Source organism: Natrix helvetica, assembly GCF_964273705.1.
Source record: "Natrix helvetica genome assembly, chromosome: Z".
Lineage (NCBI taxonomy): Eukaryota > Metazoa > Chordata > Lepidosauria > Squamata > Natricidae > Natrix > Natrix helvetica.
The window spans coordinates 128,866,916-128,883,583 of record NC_138554.1 but is presented as its reverse complement, the minus strand read 5'-3'; the positions used below and the strand labels follow the sequence as shown (position 1 = coordinate 128,883,583).

The 16,668-nt window shown below is 36.8% G+C and overlaps 1 protein-coding gene across 8 annotated transcripts in view; it reads left to right on the top strand.

Annotated features, from left to right (window-relative positions):
• ZMYND11 (zinc finger MYND-type containing 11) overlaps nucleotides 1–16,668 on the top strand; it is a 119,831-nt gene that overhangs the window by 68,364 nt on the left and 34,799 nt on the right. For 6 of the 8 annotated variants that reach the window (XM_081933771.1, XM_081933772.1, XM_081933770.1 and 3 more), the window contains exons 3-4: nucleotides 6,033–6,192; nucleotides 16,041–16,202. In XM_081933771.1, the coding sequence (XP_081789897.1) occupies nucleotides 6,033–6,192; nucleotides 16,041–16,202 (322 nt within the window). The remainder of the gene's footprint in view (nucleotides 1–6,032; nucleotides 6,193–16,040; nucleotides 16,203–16,668) is intronic. The other 2 variants (XM_081933775.1, XM_081933776.1) reach the window with 1 other exon arrangement.

Sequence of the window (16,668 nt, the reverse complement as noted above, 5' to 3'; positions counted from 1 at the left end):
TCTGACTACCATGAAGAACAAAAGGGAATTCTCTTGCTATCTGTTACTTTGGAAGAGACTATTGGGTATATTTAGTTGCTAATAATTTTATTTGTACTATTTTTTCTGGTTTTTCTTACCACATTTATTTAGCAAAGCAGTTGATTGTATTTTTTTGAGCATTTTTGTTTTTGCCTTTTCCTTTACATTTTCGGCACGGGATTTTTCTTTACCTGAAATAACTTTTTTGCTGTATTTTTGTATTGTTATTATTACTCTATTTTTATCCAGCCTTTACTTAGTACAACCCAAGACAATATATGATAATGCTCCCAGCCTTCTATTTTCACAGTAGTAACCCTGTGAAGTGAGTTGTTCAAAAAGAAAATGACCACCCAATTTAGCTAGTTTGATGTAATGCCTAAGGAATTCAGTCTGGAAGTGGGAGACTGAATTCTAGGCTTGCTTTAGACTTCAACAAAGTGATCTTGCACCAGCCCTGAGAGTAAAGCAAGAGCAAATCACTTCTGAAATCTTGCCGACAAAACTGTTGGGACTTATCCAGGCAATTGCTAGATGTAAACTCTGATTTGGAGGCACACAAAAAATGTCACCCATATGAATTTCATTACAAAGGGAAGCCTAGAACTCTCAGTCTTTGGATTTCTAATTTAGCACCTTAATCAGTCTAACAAACTGGCTCTTACTAGCTTACTTTGTAAAAAATTGACGCTCATTTGCATATCCATATATGTTCTCCTGTAGAACTAGCAAAAAAGATTCTCAGCTTTAATTTCAATTTGTTACAATCAGAGATTGGCCAGATAAAAACAATTCTTTACCTCTTTCTGGAGTTTGTAGAGATTCTCAGTCATCCAGCTCATGGTTGTCCCAAAGATGCTTTTTCAGGAGGCAACTGGACTTTCTTGTTTTTTTCTTTTGAAGATGTTTCACTTCTCATCCAAGAAGCTTCTTCAGCTATCCTAATAGGATAGTCAGGATTCCCCACTATCCTATTGGAGCTGAAAAAGCTTCTTGGATGAGAAGCAAAACGTCTTCAAAAGAAAAAAACAAGAAAGTCCAGTTGCCTCCTGAAAAAGCATCTTTGGGTTTCTCTGGAGTTCCTTGCTCATTGGAATAAAAATATTCTGTGTGTCAACTGATTCTAGGTGCAGTTAATTTCTCCAGATCTAGGCAGATAAATTCTCTTGGATCCACACAGAGTTTTATTTTAGCTGGGTAGGTCCAAAGAGATAACTTTCATTATCTGAGAAGAGTTTGAGTATATTAGTTATAAAGAAATGATCTGCATCATTGGAACACTATGTTCTGCCATGTATTTTCAATCCATGTGCCATGGCTGGTCAAAGCCTCGAAGGAGTGACGTGTCATTGGATCTAAGTAGTAGTGAATACTTCTCTGAGAAGGGCTAGTTCTGCCTGCCTTGGAATAAAATGGAGGATTTGTTTTTCCCTTAAATGGTCATCATTGAATCCAATGAAATTTTTCATGTTGAGAGGGTGGTAAGAAGAAGAGGAAGAAGATGAGGAAAATAGCCCTAATGATACTTGTGGATGATGTCTAACAGGCTACATGAGTAGCGCATCCATCTTGGTTTTGTTTGATTTTTGTTTCACTTCCATCAGTCATAGTATTTTTCTAGAGTTTAGGGAATTTGGAGTGGGAGGCACTTCCTTACCGTGATTCTTCTCCTTCCAGAGCTGGCTTCAGTTAGTATCCCGTGGGGGGAGACGTCCAGCTCTATTTCAGAGTCTACTCTCTCTCCACCTCAATTTACCTTACATGAATCTACTAGCTGAGGTAACCGTACCAGCATATGGTTAACTATATTTCTACAACAGGTTCTTTAAGTGATGCTGTCAAGACGTTTTCCCAGTGTCTTGAAACTGTGAAGTATGGATGGGCTTCAACTCAAACCAACCAGTTCATTTTTGATTCTGGATGGAGTTGCAGTCACTCAGCCAGAATTAGCACCTAGTTTATCACCTTAAAGCAGACGTGTCAAACATGTGGGCTGGAAGCGGCCCGTGACAGGCCCAGGATTGTCTTGTGGGGCCATCCTGGAGAAGGCAAAGGATCGGTCTGTGCTGCCCCTCCCCAGCCCACCCCCAACCACACCAACCCAGTCAGCCATGACCAGGCTATGCACCTCCCAGCTCCCCAAGGGCAAACAAAATCCTATTATGGCCTGCAGTGGGATCGAATTTGACACCCCTGCCTTAAAGTCATATATAGTAGGCAAGCTATTGATGGAGCCATCTACTCCTACTTATATCCATGCATCCCACCAGATATAGCAGGATGAATGCACTCAAGTCCATTCCATGAAACTGTCATTTTGATGGGATTGAGGAAGTATGCCTTCTCTGGGGAGGTGGGGAGGGGGGTCCTTGGTGCTCTCTGATTGTGGTTGTTTTCTTGCAGATGTTTCATTACCCAAACTAAATAACTATCATCTCCCTCATAGCTCTTGTGGTATGGATCAGTGTCCCCTGAGTTTTGAAGAGCCTAACACTATTAGCCCTTAGATTTGAAGCCCTGGCTTCTTCAGCATTGGGGCCAGACTATTAATGAAGTATGACATATATGAGGATTCTGATTGTGAACCGGCTGTGAATGCATTGTAATAGTTTTTAATGATATTCTGTATTTTCATTTTGCAAGCCACCTAGAAATTACAAGTTCAAGATTGCAAGGTTATAAAATAAATAAGGGAGGCTAGAAGAAATTGCTGCACATTAAGGAACTGGAGTGAACAGAGACTCCCAATCCTTGCAAAGGAGGCTTAATAGAGGAGAGTAAAACATGGCAGTTCTTAAAACAGCAGCCGAATAGGGAACAGGTATAGATTTCTACAATATTGTTAGAATTAGATGCTGGCTTGCTTTAGTTCTGTCAATTAAGCATCATCATATAATGGCTCCTAGGAAGTAGGCCATTTCTGCTTCTGCATCTGATTTTTGGAACAGCTCTTGCCTACTTTGGAGCAATTTTTAAAAACTAATGTTATTTCATAGGCCTTGGGATAAGCGGTATCACATGGGCCTTTTTCAGTTGGAGAAAAATGATACATTATTCCCTCAGACAAGTGCTGGGTTTTCATATAGCATGCGGTACCTCAGGCACTGAGTCTTTTTACCTACATTTAATATCTGCATGAAACTGCTGGGTGAGGTCATCCAACAGTAAGGATGAGATATCATCATGGCAAGATGGCTTGGTTCTGGGCCTGGGTCCCCAGAGTCTGCTGCTTTGTCATCTTTGACTCTGGACGGTTGTATGAGTCTAGACTGAAGTTGCCATACCTAACAATGAATCAGATTTTTAAAACGGTAGACAAAAGCCAGGGATCTTTTTTTTAAAAAAAATCCCTTTGGGAGATAGTTAAAAAGGAATCAAGTTGTTAAAGAAACAGGAAAAATGTCACTTGAACCAAACAAAAGAACTTGAGCCTGAGCACATGGAAAACCTCTCTTCAAATTCAGTCAATAGATACCAGACTTGTAAATTAACCAGTAACAGCCACTAGCTTTGTCAAGCAAAACAAAGCAAGCAAGGATGAAAGAGATCCTGAAATCCACTCAATCACTCTTTGAGTTGTCCGGATGCATATTTGGTAGCTTCCTTGCCTTGGATTAATGCCTGCCAGCCTAGTTGGGAAGGACATGGGTGTGTGCGCGCGCGCATGTGTGTGTGTGTGTGTGTGTGTGTGTGTGTGTAAGAGAAGATATATACCGTATATTGTAAAGATTTGCTGTTATTTTATAAATTCACAGAGTCCCAGTGCATTCTAAAGAACAGGTTGTGCCTCAGTGTTCCATTGAAAGTGTTTTGAGGAGAGCTGTTTATCAGGGCTGCGAGGGGTTGTGACAGTTGCGCTGCCCCAGGCTATGTTGGTGTGCACTCACAATTCCTGCTTGATGAAGAAGTGTCAACCGTTATGCGGGCCCTTTGCATAGACTCTCTTGGACCAGTTTTTCCCTTTCATGAACTAGAGTGACTCAATGTCACTCACCCTATAGTCACCTCATGGTTGGATTATTGCAGTGCTTTATATACAGCTGCCTTCAAAAACCACTTGGAAGTTACAATTGATCCAGAGTGCACGCAGTATTGGGTGTCCATTGGTTTGCTTATGTTACACCTGCTCTGGCTGTCAGTTTTTCTTGTGCTTGCAATTCAAGATGCTGTTTATTACTTTAAAGTTCTTCATGGCATAGTACCTATTTGCAACAGAATAGCTACTTATCTCACTAGATCAGGTAGGGTGGGCAAGTTGGAGGTTCCCTACCTAAAATCTTGCCATCTAGTGGGATCTCAGAAGTGTTGCTTTTTCATAGCTACCCTTACCTTGTAGAACACAGCCTCATTGGCAATTTCATAGCCCAACCTTAGGAACCCTTAGAAGGCTATTAGGTTTTCTACTGAGGTGCTGGGATTATATGAGTAGAAGAGTTTTTTGGTTTTTGGTTTACTTCTGATTGTTTATTTATTGATTTATGAACGTTGTACATTGCTAGAAGTTGCTTAAGATGGATGTCCATACAAGTAATTCAAGGCGACTAATATAAATACTACTTCTTCCTGACAATAACAACACGGTGAAGTGAGTTGGACTAAAAGAGAATGACTGGCTCAAAGTCCCCAGCTGCCTTTGATGCCAAAGTGAAGCTTTTGAACGTACAATCTTCTGGTTTCTAAACTAGAAACTTAACTACTACATCAAACTGGGTTTTATTTAAAATAAAATTAGGTTACGTTAGGGTAGCATAGTGCATCTTAGCATAGGATTTGATTAGGATAGGATAGGATAGGATAGGATAGGATAGGATTAAGATAGAATAGGACAGGATAGTGTAGTTTAGCGTATAATAAGATTAGGATAGGATTGAATTAAGATCAGATAGGATACGATAGGATCAGGGGTGGATTTCTGCTGGTGTTACTGCCAGTTCGGTGCGCACATAATTTGCCTGTAAATAAGCCTGTGCATGCACAAAACATTAAAAATGTAAAAAAAAACCATGCTGTGGCGGCCGGGGAAGAGGTTTGGGGGTGTTGCGAGCCTGCTGTCCCTACCGGTTTGGCGACCCAGTTGCAATTTCCACTACCAGTTCGCCTGAACCGGTGTGAAGCGGTAGTAACCCACTTCTGGATAGGATAGGATAGTGTTATTGTTTATTTGAACTCCATGGAGATCCCAGAAACATTTTGGAGTTGGATAGCCTAAAAATCTGAAAAATTAAATGTATCAATATTTTGTCTGTTAAACCACTTTAGCAGATAGTACCGAGCACATGGCTAGTATACAGTCAGTTATAAATTACTGTAGCTATTTGTTGGTTTCCCATCTTTCTTTTAGTGGCTATCTAGCTAATGAATTACAGTAAAGATTTTGATGGCTCCCTCTTTCTTTAGTCCCAACTGATTTAGTGGAATGAGTTCTCAATCAGTAGTTCTTTGATGGAATTTATTATGCTAGTTGCTTTTGGCAGTCCTTGCCCTCTGTGCTGAGATCTGTGGCTCAAAATGGTTGGCATGACATCTCCAGCCTTGAATTTATACTTGATAAGCAGTGATTAAATGAGAAGAAAAGTACTATGCGGTTTCTCAATTCCTTCACCATCTTACCTTGAAGCAAAATCTAAATTTTCTTGGGGGGGGGGGAGTGGAACCACAATCTGCACCATGATATGCACATTATTTTGCATTGAAAAGTGTTGCCAAAATTGACTTGTTTCTTTGCTTAGCTAATTAAATTGTGCTCTGGCTTGGGAAAACTTGAATTTAAAATTTTAAGATTTTAATAGATTTTAATTCTATGTATTCTGTCTTTTTTATTCAGGGGAGCTTTAACCTTTTGCAGCTGATAATGTACATTCAGCGCAAAACATTAAGAGATATTAAAATAAATAGAAGTAAAAAAAGCCAAACTGTATTATGTAGTTTTGAAATTCTTGAACTCAGACCACAAAAGATATCCAGATACTCATGATGATTTTGTAAGCAAAATGTTTCTGTTTTCTTCGTAGATATATGTCTCGGGTTCACGGTATGCATCCCAAGGAGACCACACGTCAGCTTAGTTTAGCGGTGAAGGATGGCCTTGTTGTCGAAACCTTGACAGTGGGATGCAAAGGTTCAAAAGCTGGCATTGAGCAAGAGGGATACTGGCTGCCCGGGGATGAGATTGTGAGTATATTTTCTGATAGTGTTTCTATCACCATTTCCTGGAACGTTGACTTGGAATTCTTAGTACCAGCCTGGGTGCAGAGTCTCAGAAAAATAAAAAATAATATTATTTTTACATTTACATTTTTTTACATTACATTTTATTTTTAAAATGTAAAAAGTGGTAGAAAGCTAGTTTCTTAATTACCTCATGTAGCTGTAGGCATTCAAGTAGAACAGAATAGGTAATTATTACCCGCAAAACAGCTTCAGAGGTGAATTAAGTGTATTCTTAAAAATACAGCCTAATGAATATAGATATTTATAAACATACATTTTTAGAAATACATTAATTTCAAGGCATAGCAATTAAGGTATTTATCAAAGATATGCAATCCAAAACAGTTTGTGAAAAAAATATATATTTGGCATTCCAGTTGAGAAAGTTCAGCACTCAGATTTTGTCCTATGGGTCCTGTTTCTTATTTCAGAAATAAGTGGAAGAGGAACGCTTTCAGTATAAACTGGGTATTATTATTTTAATCCACGACAACCGTGTTTCAGTAGGATACAAGTAGCCTTCCACTTACAACAGTTTGCTTAGTGACTGTTCAAAGTTACAATGGCACTAAAGAATGTGACTTATGACTGTTTTTCACAGTTACAACCTTTGCAGCATCCTCATGGTCACATGATCAAAATTCAGATGCTTGACAACTGGTTCACATTTGTGATCATTGTTGTGTCCTAAGGTCATGTGATCCCCTTTTGTGACCTTACAAGCAAAGTCAATGGAGAAGCCAGATTCACTTAAACCGGGTTACTAACTTATCAACTGCAGTCAGTGGTGGGTTCCTGCCGGATCGCACCGGATCGCGCGCTCCCTTTCGGCGCTGAACCCGGAAGTACGTTCTTGCCCCGCCCCTGGCGACGGGACGATGCTTGCCTGCGCTCCACCAGCTCGGGTGGGACAGGAGACGTTTCCTCAGCGGAGCAGAGCGCCTGAAAGGGACACAGGCTCAGCCTGCCAGGCTGCCACCGCTCCACTGAAGACATTGCTGAGCAGAGAAACGTCTCCGGTCCCAGCCGAGCTGGTGGAGCACAGGCAAGCATCGTCCCGTCGCCAGGGGCGGGGCAAGAACGTACTTCCGGGTTCAGCGCCGAAAGGGAGCGCGCGATCCGGTGCGATCCGGCAGGACCCACCACTGACTGCAGTGATTAACTCAACCACTGTGGCAAGAAAGGTCTTAAAATGGTGCAAAACTCACTTAACAAATGTGTCACTTAACAGCAGAAATATTGGGCTCAATTGTGATCATAAGTCGAGGATTACCTGTAACTTGAAAGCTTTTAATTTTGAAAACCTCGGAAAGTTATTTTTCTTTGCAAAACGTTCATGGATTGGTGTCAGGGTATCTTCTAAAGCCCAAGTTTAGGAAGCTTCGTTTGTTTGTAGGCTTACACTAAGATAACTAATTTTACTTTCATATAAATCTGAAAATTTAGCAAGGGCTTGGACATTAAATTAAATTCTTTCAAGGTCTTTCACCTGTCCTTCAGTTGATTTAGAAAAGCCACAAACACTATCCTCCAAATCCTTCTATAACAAATCCTCAAGCTGATGACATTGATTATGGATATAATCACCAATTATGCTTTAATTGTTAGTTATTCTGAATAACTTGGAAATGCATTGTTACTGTGAATCAGTTGGGTAAATATATAGTAGAAAGACATCAACTGTGATTTTACATTTTTGTTTTAATTTTTTCCCTAGTATTGCTATAGTTTCATTTGGTATAGCAGTACACCGGTAATTGTTATGAAATCTTATTTTATTGAGGCACTGGCTGATTAGAAAAGATAGCTATTTTAACTTTGTTTTTAATTAAATTTGGTCATGTAAGCATGAAATCCTAAATTTAGATTGTACATTTATTCGTAAATCATTTGCCTTGAGAGATGGATAACTCAAGCATACGCTGGGAAAAATATTTTTTAAAAATTGTTTCTATTCAGTTTTTAAAGAGAGTTTTTAGCTTTTACAACTTAAATTAAGAGGAGTACTGGCACATTATAATATAAATGCTACTTTTAATACATAAGGTAGAAGATTTTTAAAAGAGATATTCTTTGCCTAATTTAAGTATCCTTAGATATAGTATTGTGCCACATAAAGCTGTTGAGTACAACTACACTGTAGATTTAAGAGTAACAACCTGAAATACGAGGTTTAACAATATCATATATGATAGCAGGTTTACTGCATGTAGGGATGCGATGGGTAAGACGCTGAGCTTGTCGATCAAAAGGTCGGCAGTTCAGCTGTTCAAATCCCTAGCATCGCATAGCAGAGTGAGCTCCCATCACTTGTCCCAGCTTCTACCAACCTAGTAGTTCAAAACCACGTAAAAATGTCAATAGAAAAATAGAGACCACTTTTGTGGGAAGGTAACAGCGCTCCATGCTCCTTCACAGTTTAGTCATGCCTGCCACATGACCACGGAGACGACTTCGTACAGCGCTGGCTCCTCAGTTTAAAAAACGGAGATGAGCATTGCCCCTAGAGCTGGAAATCACTAGCACGCATGTGCGGGGCAACCTTTACCTTATACTGTATGTAATCAGAGTTGTGTATATTTTCTACCACATGCATGAATTGGATTTTTATGCCGAGTTAGTCAAAATTCTTCACATGGAAAAGCTGATTTATAAATCAAGTGAATGTTCATGTGCTCAGATTTTCATACTGAATGTGCTACAACTGGTCCCTGCAAAGACCATTATGCACTATATGGCTTGGAAATGTAGCTGTCCGCTTACTAATGTAAATCTTAACTGAGTTGTCTTCTGTTTTCAACAGTTTCATTATGCACGAAATGATTTAATGAATTAAGATTCTCAGCTCCAGTTTCTGCAGTCAGTTTAATTTTTGCATTGCATAAATTGTAAAATATGCACAACTCTGTTCTTAATTAAAAGAGTTGAACATGTGTTTTTTTAAAAAATCTGTGAGAATGGGAGATACTTTCTCTTCTCATTTACATTTAAATATTACATTTTAAGATTTCTGTTTATTAAAGGTACAGCCCTAATATATCTTGCATCTCTTGGCTTCATATAATTAAGTTGTTTAGAAATGAAAAATGTTACATGTTGTGCGTAGCTTCTGTAATGGGTTGATTTGCATATTTTTTAGTTTAGCAAAGCTTGTTTTTGTATGACTGAAACCTTCTCTAAACATTTGCCTGATCTCGTCCCTTTACCAAAAGCAACATCAAATTTCAGCTGATTGTAGAAAAGCACTATAGATTACATCAGGTTTTTTTAATCATCATTTCCATCATTATTTGCTATGAATTTTTATTTGTCCAAACCACCTTGTTGCTGACCTTTAAGTATTATCAGTTCTTCTTGTAATCACAAAGATATATTTTAAATTCATTAATATTAGATAGCTTTCTAATGCCCATGAACTAAGTTTAGAAAAAGATTAATGATTTACTTACTCTGTAATCATAAATATATTAACTGCAATCCAGTTGCTGGCATGTATAAAAACGGACCCAAGCTAATAGAATTTAAAAATAGAAATAAAACATAAGAGTAGTCTTGCAGAATTTGAAGATGCCCTAAACTGAAATAAATTTGGTTATAACCAACATTCCCTATGCATGATGGAGATCCACTCAGCTTTATTAAATTTACATATGTTCCCTGTCATAATTGCAAACTTTACGCAAGGTTCAAAATACCTTCCAGGCCACAGTACATGGTTAGAAATATATGTTCACTTAAAGTTGGGTATGCTTGTTATATTTAGATTTTTTTAATGATACCAGAATACTAATGATACCAGAATACCTGAACTTGGCAATTGTCAGTCTTCTTTTTAACAAAAAATTAATATATTGTGAAAATAAAATGACCCCCCCCCCCATTTCCTTTAGGGTTGGAAATGGAATACTTTCTGTAAGGGCAGTATAATTTTTTATTTCTTCGTGTCTTCTAGTAAACCAATTCTGCAAAATCTTCATTCGTGCACATAAAATTAATTTTCTTTATAATATATATTTTGGAATTGCTTAAAAGTAGTTCCATAAGTAACGGTAGTTATATTTTAAGGTGTGTGTGTGTGATAATGATAATAGGTTTTATTTGCAAACTGTGGACACAATTAAATCCCTGATCCTAAGCAAACCATTTCTTGGATTTTTCTAAGGCTTGACACCATTTTGGGATATTTTGATATATATAAGCATGACTTTCTTCCCAGGGGTTATTAACTGAGAATGCTAATCTGTTTTACTAAGCTGAAAAACAATAAACATGGAACCATTTTTGCTCCCCCTCCTCTTTTGAATGTGTTTTCCTAATTAAGTGCTTGAAAGCTTTCAGGAACTTCCAAATGTTTTTAGAAAACATTTGGGGAGGGGGGGGGAACCAGTCCATAAAGTTTATTTGGAGGAAATTTGATTAGTTAGGATGCTCTCAATAATAGATGTTTTCCCCCCTCTTGGTTTTAGTTTATGTTCCACACATGGGTTCCAATACATAGACCATATTTTTGTTTTGTTTTTTTATTTTTTTGTTTTTTTCTCTCTTTATTTTGAAAGGCTTACAGCATGCAGCCTTTGTCTCGGACAACTGAAAAAATGAAGGTGAACAACTTTTGCACTATGAGGTCTTAAATGCGTTCTGTTACATCTCTCTCTTTTTGGGTTGCTGTTGTATATTAAGATAGATTAGATGTTGCTTTTCCAGTCTTCCAATAATGGAATTAATAATGCTTATCAGCTGTGTTGTATCTGGTTCTTGAAATTAGCCTGCCTTTTGCAGCACCTTGGTTAAAATACTATTTTTGTTTCTCTTTCCTGGAGACACGGAAGTGGTCACTCACATGTTTTGCTGCAAGATATAAAGTTGCAATGCTTTTCTTTCTTTTTTCTTTTTTGTCAGTTACTTTGGGAGGATATGATGACATCTCGTGGAAGACTTTGCAAATACAGAAAAAGATATTTGTACTCTGAGATTTTTTATGTTTATTGTAATTAGAATAGTGGCTGCCAGATGTTAGTTATATAAATGCCTCCTGTCTCATCTGAGGAAATTACGTGGCAGATATCTTTGTACATCTCCAGCTCTGCAAAGATTTCAATATTTGTCCAAACTTTACACTAGCTTTAAAAGAACAAAGATTTATTTGATTTTGTGGTTTTTTCCCCCAAAATTCAAAACAAAATTTATATTGATTGGGGGGAGGGGAAGTTGTCCATTAACACTAAAATTGATTTTCCTCTTTATGATTTTATTTCCAAATTTCTGTTTTCTCAGTTACATGTAATTAAAAAAAAACAATATCTTAATTACTTACTTTGATTAAAGTAGAGGTTACACTAAAAATGTAACTATGGCCAATTCATAAGCATATATCACTAACCGCAATGACCACAACTAACTACAATAACAGCAAAGTGACCAAATTTGTATTATAATTTCACAGCCCAAGCTTCACCCTTTTATACTTGAGGTGTGACTTCAGAGTTGACTTTAATAATGAGTAAATAAGTGGATATTTGACTGTCTGTCTAGTCTACTCAACCAAATGGATACTGTCAGCTTCAGTACATCAGATAAGCTGTACATCAGTTTGCATCTACCTATTAGAAGTAATTAAATCTGGTTTATAAGAATTTGTAGTTATTATTTTTTAATAAATCCTGTTTATCAATAACAAGGGGAAAAAATGACCAAACATCTAAATACACTAAAAAATCCTCTCACAATAAATAAATTATTAAAGCTAAAGAGAAAAATAATAAATGTGCTTGGAGTTACAAATGCAGCACAGAGAGAAGATATAAATAAATAGGCCAGCTATTAGTTATACCATATTAATGATTTCACAGTAGAGAATTTCAACTTTTTGCTTTGTTATTCATTTAGTTAACTAATCCTCATGTGGAAATCCCACTGAAATTAACTGGAGCAGCAAAAGATCTGGTAGTTCTCTTTCATTTCAGTTGGTTTGATATAAAAGATTTGTCATGGAATTATGCCAGAATTTTTCATTTCATAATTGCTTCTTTTCCGTGAATGTGATTTTCTTCTCTGGATAATCAAATTTTCATAAGAAGAAGAAGAAAAGAGTACAGTATGAGAAAGTTAATTAAAATTAACATTCTGGTAGTCTTTGGCAAATAATGCGACCAGTAATGTAAAACACTTGTGTTGTCTTTTTTTTCTAAAATGTACTTTGACTAAAAAACTTAAGTTCTATAAAATGAATATATCTTGCAATAGAATAATTGATGATAGAAGTCAGCATGAAAGGGGAGATGAAATATGAAAGATCAGTTTACTAATTATGAACTCTATGTAATTACATCATCAAACTCATTATCAAACTTAATATTTTTGCGGGCCTATATATCAAAATAAACAGATGGGGAAGTAGTGAGCATTCATACACAACATATCTCTGTAGGAATGGAAGCTACATTCTTTCAAAGGATGAACGAAAAATCAAGTGCCAAATATCATCAACCGATCCCTCCAAATGGGCCTAGCCGTTTTAAATTATATATATATATGTATATGTATATGTATATGTATGTGTGTGTTATATTTGTACTGATAAATAAAGGGAGACTAGGCATACCAGGGGTTGTAACACAAATATATATATATATATATATATATATATATATATATATATATATATATATATATATATATATATATATATATATATATATATATATATATATATATATATATATATATATATATATATAATTTTTTTTCTTGGAAGGATTTTATTTTAACATACCTAGTAGTTTACTTATCATAAAAATGTGAGAATCTGGCATTCAAAATTGTTTGCATTTGTAATTGGTGATGTCCTCCGCATTTAAGGATGCATTTTCACAGAACAATACCAATGAAAATTATAATATGCATTGTTTCTGTAGAGGCCCCAACCTATAGGTCTCAGTTACAATGGAACTGGAAAAAGCTTGAAAACATTTTTGGCCATTTTAGGTTGGACTCAAACCAATTATAAATAGGGAATGTAGTTTCTGTTTACTTGGCCTAAAGGAAGATCTTCCAATTCATCTAAAGAAATTGCATAATTAAACCACACGTGATTATAAATACATATAAATTACATGTAAATGAATATTGATTCCGAGGTGCTTTATTTCACAGAGCAGGTTTTGGGAAGATTCACATTCTTTCAATGTCTCTTATAGTTTCTATAGTTATCCTTAAGCTTAAAGGATCCAAATGAGTTCAAAACTTTTTGCCATCCAAGGCAGTTCAGAGCTTGAGAAGTTTATATCCATGGTCTTAAGTGCTACATAAAACTGCCGATATGTTGATACTTAATAATTTTATCTTCCCAAAGAACCATTTGTCTTGTTTTTGTAGTTACATTAGGCTGCTTGGTCTACAAGTGCAAAAGTACTTCTAATACAGTGTTTCTCAACCATACTGGCTGGGAAATTCTGGGATTTTGAAGTCCACACATCTTAAAGTAGCCAAGGTTGAGAAGCACTACCGTAGAATTTTTATTTCATTTTTCTTTGTAACATATAACTCTTAGATATTGTCCAGTAAGTAGAATATTTTGATGAGATTTCCTTGAGCATGATTTCAACTTTAAGATCAAGTGATGCACAATATTTATATATGACAGTAAAAGCTAAATGTATGTGAGCATTAGCAGTTGAAGAACACCAGAATTAATTATACTTTTTAGAAACATCGATACTAATGAATATGCTCCTTTAACTAGATTATACCCATTATGAGGAAAATTAAAAAATCAGTGAGATAGAAAGAGGCAGTTTTTACTTCTTTTTCTGCATTGCTATTAGAAATCGTATTTTTAGGCTTCATTTACACAGTTGAAGCATTTGAAGGACCACAACCCAAGTCCAATATTTCCATTCATTGAAATCAAATTGCAAAAGGTATGTTTAAAAAAATCATGAAAAAGAAAATCAAAATCATGCTTGAACTTTCCTTATTTCAAAATTGATTTGTGTTTTGTTCTGCTCTGTTTGTATCTTCCTGTAAGTTTGCAAACTTTAACTTGTTAGCGTTCAACTTACATCATTTAATTTGCAGCAGTGTTCTGTTCTTGCAAGAACGTTTGCTTTGGCCTGGTGCAGTTTCCCACAACCTCATGTCTTTATTAAAACTATAATTTGCAGAATATTCAACCATATCATCACTCTGAAAGGTTTGGAGTTCTGCAAACTGTGAGATCAATAGAGCTGCAGGGCCCTAGAGGTTGGAAAAGCTGTTTAATGAGTCAATTCTGATATATTTCTTTGTTCTGTTCTAAATTCTCACACAGGTCAGCAAATTTTAATGGAAGAAATAAGAACGTATATAAAATTCAATCAGAGCAAAACCAAATGACAAAATACTTTTGGGTGATCTCAGGGCAGCCTTTAGAGTCCTAGCCTCCAGCTAAAAATCTTTAAAACTGGCCATTATGTATAATTGATATCACAAGTGATGCTGAACATTTTCCTGCTCACCTGACACTTATGTAGAATGGAGTCTTGCGTGAATTCTGAGGAACAGACGGATTTTTCTTTTATATGTGCTCAGCATGCCTTTGCAAATGGTCCAGCACTTTGCATGTGCTTGTAGAAATAAATGGAAAAACGGGGGTTCACAGAGAGGAGCAAAGAGACAAATAAATAAAATTTGCATTGCTTTGGACTTTGTCACATTACTCTGACCTCAGCAGCCCTTGCTGCCTTTTTAAAGATCGCTCTTCTGTCTAGTTAGAGAAGATCCACTGTAGAATCTACCTATAAATGAATGCAGTCAGAAGAAACATCACAGCTGCTGTGGACATATATTGCGTGTGGAATAGCAGTGACAGCTCCTGTTCCTCCCACTCAAAAAAACCCCACCCCTGTAGAAGAAGGGGTACTAATTCTCAAAACTGCTTTTGATGAACACTGATGAGGTTCCCTATGTTCCTTAGAATTCTACATCTGGAGAGTAATTTTGCCCTTGCAGGAAGAAAAAATATTAGACTCAAGAGAAGACCACTAGAAAAGCAAATTATTGAATACAAGTAGTCCATGACTTGCAACAATTTGTTTAGTGAGTTCGTAGTGAGTTCATAGTTACAACAGCATTGAAAAAACTGATTTATGACCATTTTTCACATGACCATTTCAGTGGCCCCGTGGTCATGTGATCAAAATTCAGATGCTTGGCAACTGATTCATACTTATGACCATTGCAGTGTTCCCGGGGTCATGTGATCCCTTAACTTAACAACTGCACTGATTCACTTAACGGTGGCAAGAAAGGTAAAATGGGGCAAAACTCACTTAACAAAGGTTTCATTGAACAACAGAAATGTTGGGCTCAATTGTGGTCGTAAGTTGAGGACTACCTGTATCACAATTTATTTGCCTAGAGCAGAGGAAGGAAGGAGTTCCATTTCCTTCATTTAATTATGTAAAGATAATTGGGGCTTCATTGAAATTGAAAATTTATTTTATAGGATGTAAGACAAGAAACTTTTGGGGGGAGGATCCGAATGCCTGGAAACATGGCATAAGAGTGTATATGCTGTTAATCAGACACACTCGTGTTCCATGATTTAAGCCTCAGCACTTATCAGACGCTAATATCTTTCAGCTACTAGCATACTTGAAGTTTACAGAGTGGAATTTTAAAATAAAACAAAAGGTATAATCCATGAAAGATGCCATATTTTAAAATGCCTAACCGTTGCTAGACTTCAAGAAATGTGCTTTTTTTTTCTATACATGGCTGTTTCAGATATTGACAGACTGTTCTATCAAATTATTTTGTATTTTTTGTAGGACTGGGAGACAGAAACTCATGACTGGTATTGTTTTGAATGCCATTTGCCTGGAGAGGTGTTGATATGTGACCTGTGTTTTCGGGTGTATCATTCCAAGTGTTTATCTGATGAGTTCAGGCTTAGAGACAGCAGTAGTCACTGGCAATGCCCAGTTTGCAGGGTGAGTACCTCTTAGCTTTCATGTGCTGAATAGAGGCTTGGTCTTTGTTATTTATAGTTTTAAGAAGTTTCTGGTGAGGAGAAACATCCAGCTTTGCTCCATGGTCAATGCAGATGCAGACATCTGGGTGTGTCTGGGCAAAAATAGCAAAATAAAAGCATGCTACCCATAATCCTTGCCTTGGGGCAGTCATTAAATCTTTTGCTGGATTGGACTGGGAAAATCCTCTTGTCCATAACTTTGAGTTTCAGAATTCTCCACATGAATCTTTAACAGACTTTGGCCGTAACTTAAGAAAATAGTACAGGAGCTTAATTCCCATACATTTCATTAGCAGGACTACTTTGCTCTCCCCCTCTAAGCCAAAACAAGTCCAAGATGTATTGCCTTGATGGACACAGGCTCCCCTCTTCCAAGTCCATCCCTTCTTAACATCCATAGAACTTGAAACCAGACTGGTGCTTTA